Below are 10,712 nucleotides of genomic sequence, written 5' to 3' on the forward strand. Positions count from 1 at the left end.
TTATAGAAAAAGATGCCTCCTCGTAGAAATCCAAGACGTCACAATGTAAATGAACCGCCGGTGCCACCTCCACCACCACCTCCTCAATTTGACCCCGCTATGTTCCAAGCGGCGGTCACGACAGCTATAGCTGCTGCTATGTCTCAAATCCTTACTTCTGGTGCTAGTGGGTCTGGAGCTGGTACAAATCCCCCTAACCAGGGTGAAGGTCATGGGAATTCGCGAGAGTGCACTTATAAAGATTTTTCCAATGCCAAACCCAGGACCTTTAATGGAATAGGCAGTGGATAGAGAAGACAGAAGCAATTTTCGAAATCTGCTCCTGTCCTGACAGCAGCAAAGTCAAGTTCGCTGCTTGCACTTTTTCGGAAAGAGATTTGACGTAGTGGAATGGTCACGTTAAGTCACTTACTCTGGTAGTGGCTAATTCGATCAGCTAGGAGAACTTCAAGGGTATGCTTATGCGGGAATATTGCCAGCGAGGCGAAGTCCAAAAACTTGAGCAGGAACTCTAGGGTCTTTCAATGGTTGGTTCTGATATATCAAACTATACCAGTAGATTTTGTGATCTGGCAATTCTGTGCCCTGAGATGGTTGCTCTGGAGAGCAAGAAGATTGAGAGATATATTTGGGGACTGTCGCCCCAAATTCAGTCAAGTGTTTTAGCTTCAAGGCCTGTTACTTTTGACAGTGCCAAAGAGCTGGCACAATCTCTTATCGACTATGGAGTCCATCAACACTCAGTGGTTGCTACACCAGAACAACCAAAGGGAAACAACAACAACACCAACAACAGCAAGAAGGGTCGGAACAAGAGGAAGGGCAAGTTTTCACAGGATTCCTCAAAGAAACAACAATTGGCTACAGTCAACGCTGCAATTGTACCTACTGCTGTTCCTGTTAATCCAGCACCAGCCAAGCCTTATGCTGGAAACCTTCCCAAGTGCAACAAGTGTAATTTTCACCATAATGGGAATTGCAGGTAAATGCAGTGTCGTAACTGCAACAGGAAAGGGCATACTGTCCGATTCTGTAGAGCACCACCCCAACCACTTAACCAAGTACCTGCTGCTGGAGTGGGTCAAGCATGCTATCAATGTGGTGAAGTGGGGCATTTCAAGAGAGATTGTCCTAAAGCTGGAAATGTAGGTGGAGTGGGGAGAATTTTAGCCTTGGGCCAGGAAGAAGCAGTGGAAAATCCCGCAGTAGTTACGGGTACGTTCCTTCTCAACAACACTTATGCATGCATTCTATTTGATAGTGGTGCTGAGAAGAGCTTTGTGAGCCATAATTTCAAACAATTGCTAAATCAAAACTCCCAACCATTAAAAGAAACATTCACAGTCGAAATGGCTAACGGGAAATCCGAATCCACCAATGAAATATACATAGGATGTACTCTTACCTTGAATAACTTTTCGTTCCCAATAGACCTTATGCCGGTCTCTATCAAGAGTTTCGATGTCATAATAGGTATGGATTGGTTGTGTCCTAACCGTGCTGATATCCTATGTTATGAAAAAGCCATTCGTCTGAACTTGCCAACTAATGAAACTCTTGTTATTTATGGCGACAAACCTGGAACGAACCTCCATATGATTTCTTGCATTAAGGCACAGAAGTACCTTCACAAAGAGTACTGTGCTTTCTTAGCTCATGTGGTAGACAAAAAGCAAGAAGTGAATGATATCGCGAAAATTCCTGAAGTCTGTAACTTTCTTGATATTTTTCCCGATGATCTTGCAGGAGTGCCTCCCGAACGACAAGTCGAGTTTAGAATCGACTTAATTCCAGGGGTTACCCCTGTTGCCAAATCTCCTTATCGTCTGGCACCTTTAGAAATGCAGGAATTATCCAGCCAGCTTAACGAACTCCTTAGCAAAGGTTTCATAAGACCAAGCTTCTCACCCTGGGGAGCACCGGTTTTGTTCGTGAAGAAGTAGGATGGATCATTCCGTATGTGCATAGACAACCGCGAGCTGAATAAACTTACCATTAAGAATCGATACCCCCTACCTCGCATTGACGATCTGTTCGACCAACTTCAAGGTGCGAGCTACTTTTCAAAAATAGACTTGAGATCCGGATATCACCAGTTACGGATTTTGGAGGATGACATTCCCAAAACCGCGTTCAGAACTCATTATGGTCATTATGAATTCGTAGTGATGCCATTCGGATTAACGAATGCACCTGCTATGTTCATGGATCTAATGAATAGAGTGTGTCGTCCGTTCTTGGACAAATTCGTTATAGTCTTCATTGACGACATCCTTGTTTATTCAAGAAGTGAAGAGGAACATGGCCAACATCTTCGTCAAGTTTTGCAAACTCTTAGAGTAGAGAAACTCTATGCGAAGCTTTCAAAATGTGAATTTTGGATTAGGAAGGTTGAATTCCTAGGTCACGTGGTCAGTTCTGAAGGAATACACATCGATCTTTCCAAAATAAAGGCAATTGAAAACTGGTCAGCACCCAAAACACCTACAAAAATCCGTCAATTCTTGGGTCTTGCTGGCTATTATTGCAGATTCATTCAGAATTTCTCTCGAATAGCTAAACCTCTTACCACCCTGACGCAAAAGGGTGTAACTTTTAGCTGGGGAGAAAAACAAGAAACAGCATTCCAAACGCTGAAACGAGCCTTGTGTAGTGCACCAATCCTATCTCTCCCTGAAGGGACAGAGGATTTCGTAGTGTACTGTGATGCTTCAAATCAAGGGCTTGGATGTGTTCTTATGCAAAGAGGAAAGGTGATATCATATGCCTCAAGATAGCTAAAGACACATGAAGTCAACTATACAACACATGACCTTGAGCTAGGAGCAGTGGTATTCGCTCTGAAGATCTGGAGACATTACTTATATGGCACGAAATGCACAGTATTCACGGACCATAAAAGTCTTCAGCACATCTTCAATCAGAAAGAGCTGAACATGAGACAACGACGATGGGTAGAGCTACTGAACGACTACGATTGTGAGATACTTTATCACCCTGGTAAAGCTAACGTAGTAGCTGACGCCCTTAGCAGAAAAGAATACTCGGGATGTTGAGTAAAGTCGTTAACCATGACAATCCATTCACATCTGTCCACACATATCAGAGAGGCTCAACTGAAGGCCTTAAAACCTGAAAACGTGGCAGGTGAAACTTTGAGAGGAATAGATAAAAACTTCAGAGTCAGGGATGATGGAGTCTATTGTTTCATGAACCGAATCTGGACACCAAAGTTCTGTGGTTACCGAGATGTGGTTATGAATGAAGCACACAAAACACGATACTCCATTCATCCAGGTTCAGACAAGATGTACCTAGACCTCAAGAAACTGTATTGGTGGCCAAACATGAAGGCCGAAATTGCTACCTTTGCGGGCAAGTGCCTTACTTGTGCCAAGGTAAATGTAGAATACCAGAAACCTTCAGGTTTATTGCAACAACCTGAAATACCTGAATGGAAGTGGGAGCAGATTACAATGGATTTTATAACTAAGCTACCCAAGACATCGGGAGGTTATGATACTATATGGGTAATCGTCGATAGATTAACCAAATCCGCACACTTCTTGCCAATCAAAGAGACCGACAAAATGGAGAAGCTAACAAGAACTTACCTCAAGGAAATCGTTAGACTGCATGGTGTGCCAATATCTATTATATCTGACCGAGATAGTAGATTCACTTCTCGTTTCTGGCAGTCTCTACAAAAATCTTTGGGAACTAGGTTGGACATGAGTACAGCCTACCATCCTCTGACTGACGGACAAAGTGAGAGGACAATTCAAACTTTAGAAGACATGTTGCGAGCTTGCGTGATAGACTTTGGTAAGGCATGGGTTAATCATTTACCCCTTGTCGAATTCTGTTACAACACTAGTTATCACACTAGTATAAAGGCTGGTCCTTTCGAAGCTCTCTATGGCCGCAAGTGCAGATCACCTCTGTGATGGGCTGAAGTCGGTGATACGCCATTAGCTAGAAGTCAAGTTCCTGACCGTACTCTCATTGGTCCAGAAATCATTCGTGAAACCACAGCGAAAATAGCACAAATCCGGGAGCGACTCAAAGTTTCCAGAGATAGACAGAAAAGCTATGCAGACAAAAGAAGAAAACCTTTGGAATTCCAGGTTGGTGACCGCGTCATGTTAAAGGTCTCACCCTGGAAGGGCATGATACGCTTTGGAAAGCGTGACAAGTTGAATCCAAGGTATATAGGACCATTCGAGATTCTTGCTAGAATTGGTCCCGTAGCTTATAAACTTCAACTACCTCAAGAACTAAGTAACATACATCCTGTTTTCCACGTCTCGAACTTGAAAAAGTGTCTGTCCGACGAGACTCTTGTTATTCCACTCAAAGAAATTGAGATTGACGAGAGCCTCAACTTCGTGGAAGAACCAGTAGAAATCATGGACCGAGAAGTCAAACAAACCAAGTCGTATTCCTATAGTGAAGGTTCGCTGGAATGCAAAGCGGGGACCCAAATTCACTTGGGAGCGCGAGGTTCAAATGAAATTGAAATATCCTCAACTTTTCGCTTAGTTATTTGTAACTATTTAATTGCTTAAACTCTAATTTCGGGACGAAATTCTCTCTAACGGGGGGATGATGTGACAACCCGAAATTTCTATATTATACAACACTTAAACTCAATCAAAGTCAGACTCATGTCTGCTATCTTCTAGCACTGTTTAGAGTCTGTTTGAGCATCCTGAGCCTAGTACACCAAAGGAATGAGTGAAAGGAAGTGTCAATTGATGTTCAAATCCATCAAGCAAGCCATAAACCCCTTTCATGAGAAGTTTACGGCCAAGACACATGAGTTTACGGCCGTAAACTCATGGTGGCCGTAAACTCTTGGCTATATATATATGATACTTGGCCATTTTCAACACTTTTACCATTTCCAAGCCAAGAAATCGGGTTTTGCTCTCAACAATCATCAAGGATCTTCTTTTTCTTCCAAAAATGTATGTGATTTATCCCTTGATTAGTTACTATATCTTCTTATCTAGCATAACCCCTTTGATTCCATCCATTAACATCATATTTTGGGTTAGATCTTCAAGATCATCAAGAACACCAGGAACACGTTAGTGTTTTGGTCCAAAATCAACCTTTTTAGCTTCTATATCGTAAGTATTACTCCCCTATACTTAATATCTAGTAAGAACTCATGCTCAGCACCTTGAAATCACCCCATATCCATGATCAAAGAGAGTTTACGGCCAAGAGCATCTCTCTTGGCCGTAAACCCTTGTTAAAGGTGCAAATGTGGTCATAACTCTTCCTAGGGCTTGGACTTAAGGCTAGAACACTTTCTTGTGGTTTATAAGACCTTAAAACACCTTTTGGACACAAATCATCGTGAGTTTACAGTCGTAAATTCATGAGGCCGTGAACACATGGCCGTAAACTCTAGTGGCCGTGAACACATGGCCGTAAACACCATGGTGTGGCCTTAAACTCCTTAGATGCAATCCTTTGTGATTATAACACTTCCATATAACTGTTTCCTAGTTCCTAAGGTGTGTTCCTTACATGATTAGTAGTATAAACACTAATTATATACATATATGTGTCTTTATATGCTTATTAGGATCCGTTGTGCTCAAGTGTTCACTTAGCACTTAGCATCCTACAAACCGATCTTTCATTCATATCACTCACTGCAGGTGAGTTCATACCCCCACATTTTCATAGTTTTTACTGTTTTAAGGGGGGGGGGGGGGAATACAAGTTTAACACAAAGATTTTGTGTTATAACAAATAATTTCAAATGGATTACAGTTATCAAAACAAATGGTTTCAAACATCTTATCGAAATGAATTTCAGTATCATCAAATCAAGTGGTTTTAAGTGATTGTTTCAAAAAGACATCAAGTCACCAAAATGGATTTCAAAATATGAAATTTCTTTTAAATATTTTATAAACGTATATTTTTCCCCAAAAATCATACTAGTATACATATACTTATATAATAAGATTTAAAAGATTTAGGACTGATAACCCACTTTGGTTCCTTTTCCTTGTTTGGATGTGGGATTACAAGTATCAGTTATTTGTCCGAGTGTCATTTAAAATTTACTTATATATATTGTATATGTATACAAGTATAAAAGTTTATTCATTTAGTTTCAATTACCCTTTGTAACAAGTTGAGCAAGGGGTTGTATTCATTAATACTAAGTATCAATACAGAAAGTACATATAAATTATAATAGGTATAATTTATGATTCACAGAACATTAATTCATGATTCAAGCAAACTAGAGTACATTGTTTTACAAAAAAAAAAGGTTTAATTCAAAACTATCCAAGCGTATACACTCTTTCAGATACAGGTTAAGAGTACTAATTCAAGAACATACTAGTAATCATTTATTTCAGAATGATTGAGTTTTCATAATTATTATACATGTAACGTTTATATTCTTTTATGAGTCAAGTAGTATAGTTTGTTTAATTCATTTTAAACAATATAGTAAAGTCCTGATATTATGACCAGAGTCTCCAGCAGGGGATCGAAACAATGTGTGTATAGATCTATATTGGGAATGATAATCCCGCACTTGGACTGCTAGCTACAGTCAGGCATACACGCCTGTGAGTGACAATTGTTATCATCAACTTTCAGCGCATTTAGAGCGTTGGGTCAGCCCACCTAGTCAGTATGGTTATAATAACTCATTACAAGATATTAACAATACGTTAGTGTATAGTTAACTAAACTTATGTACTATTTCAAAGTACTAGTTTTGCCAGATACAGTTTACAGTAATACATTACAGTTTACAATAACAGTTAATGAATTCAGACATACTCATAGATACAAATTTACAAAAGGATTAAAAATACAGAACATTGATTTACAAATAGAACAGTTTTATACAAGTAAAACTACTTTTCATATACAACAGAAAATATAGGGTTTTCTGGAAACAGTTACATATTCAAGAAACATAAGACATTCTTTCAAAATATAAATACTTATGCACTCACTCAACTTTATGTTGATATTTTCTTTTCAAATTACTTGTATTCTCAGGGAACCAGTAGCCAGGTACACCCCGATCTTTTGAGAAGATGGAGCTATTTATGTATTGTCTTCTTATTTTGTACAACTATTTAGTTTCATAATACAAGGTTGAAACACATGTAAATATTTATACTTTTAAATACAGTGGTTGTTTGTACTCTGATTACTATAATGCATGTATTGTGATACTACAAATGAAGTCCTCCACCCCCGGACGTTTCCGCCGTCTGGTTTGGGGGTGTGACACCACAGATCCTGAAGAGCAAGTAGAACAATACAGAGAAATAATGGAGATCATCCCCATTCCCACACACTTGAAGGAAGCTTTCCTGTGCAAGGGTTATGGTTCCACCCTCACAGGATCAGCCTTGAAATGGCTACTAAATGTTCCTCTTTACTCTATTACTTCGTTTGCATATTTAGTTAATATTTATAACAACCAATTTTCTTGTAGCAGAACATTCAAAAAGATTACTAGTGATCTTTATCGAGTGGTTCAGGATCCTAAGGAACCCCTCAGGGATTTTGTGAATAGGTATGACAGGGAAGCTTTGAGTATTCCCAACATCGACATGGAAACTATCGTGGAAGCCTTCAAAATGAGCCTAAATAAAGACTCTCCTTTCTACAAAGACCTCATAATGACACCATGCAAAATAATGGATGAAGTAAGGAGGAGAGCACTAAGGGTCATATGGATCGAAGAAGACATGGAGATCCAGAAGAGGAGTAACCCTCCAATCTCATATGATAACCCTAATAAGAAGGTCGAATCCCCGACCCATAGATCTTACAAATCTAAAATTTATTCCAGACCCGATCATCATAGGGTTAATGCCCTTGAAGATGAAGGGGATGAAAAAGAAATTCCTAAGATCACTGAATACTATTTTTCTATGGATGTTTCATATCTAATATTTGCCATGCAGGATCTTGGAGTCAAAGCGAGATGAACAAGAAAGTGAGAAAATTCCACAACCTAGAAAGAAAAGTCCAAATGGTGTGCATAACATTAGGACTTTGGTCACATTATGGAAGATTGCATAGCCCTAAGAAAAAAGATTAGTTACCTACTCAGCAACGAATACCTCAAGGAGATCGTCGGAAGAAGAAAGGAAATATCCAAAGAAAAGGATCAGGATCCTCATAAGATCCTAGAAAAACCAGGATCCCCTCCTGCGGATGCTAAGTTAATCAATGTAATTTTTGGAGCATCTGACATTTGTGGCACCACTTATTCGGCAGCAAAAAGTCACGCTAAAGTATCGAAGACGGAGAAAGAAGAAAGGCTACAGAAAAACACATTGATCACAAATGAGAATGAAATCACCTTTGACGAAACATATAAAATAGACGTCCAGGATCCTCATCACGATGGATTGGTGATCACTCTTTACATCATCAATCAGTTTTTCAGAAGGATCCTTGTGGACGGAGGATCCTCAGTAAACATCATACTTTTGGACGCTTTGAAGAGGTTGAACATCCGTGAAGGAGAAATAGTCAAAAGATCCTTGGTGCTAGTCAGATTCAGTGGCGAAGCAAAAAATACCGTCGTCAAAATAAAGCTACCTGTTTACATAGAGGGGGTAAACTCTATGAAACGCTTTTGTGTAATCGATACATTGTCCTTCTATAATGTTATATTAGGTGGACCATGGATCCACGATATAATGGTTGTCCCCTCAACATACCATCAATGTGTAAAAAAGCCCACTCCATGGGGGACAGTGAAGTTCACAGTTGATCAACCAGAATCCAAGCAATGCTAAAAGGCTTCGGTGAAATCCTCAACAAAATAAAAAAAAACATAGCAATTAAAGCATGGGGGATGAGGTATGTTGGAGGCAAAAGAGCAGGATGTGAAAGAAGTGCCCCTGAACCTCGAGGATCCTGAAGCCAAAATACACATAGGATCCTCAATGCCAGAACAAATCAAACAGAAATTAATAAAGTTCCTGAAAGATAGAAGCAAAACATTCGCATGGAACCATGAGGATATGACAGTTATCGACAAGAATATCATAACTCATAAACTTAACATTGATGCTTCTATCAGACCAATACACCAAAAGAGAAGAAAATTTTCACCCTAAAGAAACCGGATCATCCAAGAAGAAGTAGAAAAGCTCCTCAAGATAGGGATGATCAAGTAAGTCAAGTTCCCAAAATGGCTATCCAACATGGTCGTAGTACAAAAGAAGAATGGTAAATGGATTATACGGATCTTAAAAAGGCTTGTCTAAAGGATCCTTTCCCTTTACCACACGTAGACTCCGTGATAGATGCTACACCTGGCCATGAACTGCTAATGTTTATGGATGCATCAACGGGATTCCAAAAAATCCAAATGGAACCATCTGTCCAAGAGGATACCGCATTCATTACCAAAGGTTAGTTAACCGGATGTTCAAACCTAAACTAGGGGACACCATGGAAGTCTACATTGATGACATGGTGGTGAAATCAAAGAAAGTTGAGGATCACCTCAAGGATCTTGAAGACGCCTTCAAAATACTGGACGAATATAACATGAAGTTGAACCCTTCCAAGTGTCACATTAGAATAAGGTCAGGCAAGTTCCTTGGATACATGGTGACTAAAAGAGGAAAGAATCAAGTCCATAGAAAATAAAATACATCATCGCTTTAAGATTTCCTTCATCGACAAAAGATATCATAGACTAACAGGAAGTATAGCAGCACTTAACAGGTTCATCTCAAGATCCCCAGAAAGATGAAAGCCTTTCTATGATATCCTGAAAAAGAACAAATGGTTTTGGTGGACTAAAGAGCACGAAGATGTTTTTCAAGAACTTAAAAATTATCTAAGTTCTCCACCCTTGCTAGTGAAACCACTAGACGGGAACCACTCTTCCTATACCTTTCAGTATCCTGTATCGCTATAAGTGCAGTCTTAGCCAAGGACCTCAATGGAGGCCAACATCTCATATACTATGTAAGTAAAAGTCTCCTGGATCCCGAGACTAGGTATTCCCATCTTGAAAAACTAATACTTGCATTAGTAACTACTTCCACAAAATTAAAACACTTTTTTGAAACACACACTATACATGTGAGAACCGCGAAAACCAGAGATGTCAGGTAGGATGGCAAAGTGGTCCGTAAAACTAAGCACATACGATATACATTACGAACCAAGATCCGCTATAAAGTCTCAAGCACTAGCAGACTTTGTGGCTGATTTCAGTGATGATCTACAACTAGAAGCAGAGTTGCAGAGTAAAGAACTCCAAAAAGAAGAAAGCATGGGAACATGGACACTATTCATTAATGGATCCTCAAAATTTAGAGGAACATGCCTAGGGATCATACTAAAATCGCCACAGGGGGACATCATACCCCCACACAGTTAGTTGTGAATTCGATGCGACTAATAACGAGGCTAAATACGAAGCATTAATCATGGGATTATAGCTGACCAATGATCTTCAAATCAAGGATCTTCAGGTATTTGTTGATTCCTTATTATTAACTAATCATTTTAATGGATCATATGTAGTGAAAGGAAAAAAACTAGCAATATACCTACAAATCCATAAAAAGATGGCCTCCGAATTCGAAACATTCAGCCTAAACCAAGTTCCAAGAGAAGAAAACACTGAGGTAAACGCACTAGCCAACCTAGGATCTTCCCTTAAGATCTCGCCA

General features: G+C 39.5%; 1 protein-coding gene across 1 annotated transcript; it reads left to right on the plus strand.

Annotated features, from left to right (window-relative positions):
* The first annotated feature begins 8,072 nt into the window (after nucleotides 1-8,072).
* Nucleotides 8,073-8,813, plus strand: LOC145111905 (uncharacterized). The gene has a single exon (XM_079048140.1). The coding sequence runs from the start codon at nucleotides 8,073-8,075 to the stop codon at nucleotides 8,811-8,813; it is 741 nt and encodes a 246-aa protein (XP_078904266.1).
* The last annotated feature ends 1,899 nt before the right edge of the window (nucleotides 8,814-10,712 follow it).

The sequence above is a fragment of the Lactuca virosa genome, chromosome 5 (genome assembly GCF_052849685.1).
Source record: "Lactuca virosa cultivar CGN04683 chromosome 5, Lactuca_virosa_CGN04683_v6, whole genome shotgun sequence".
Lineage (NCBI taxonomy): Eukaryota > Viridiplantae > Streptophyta > Magnoliopsida > Asterales > Asteraceae > Lactuca > Lactuca virosa.

What these genes read in the sequence shown, in the direction of transcription:
- LOC145111905 (XM_079048140.1), top strand. Translation starts at nt 8,073, where the DNA reads ATGGAAGATTGCATAGCCCTAAGAAAAAAGATTAGTTACCTACTCAGC.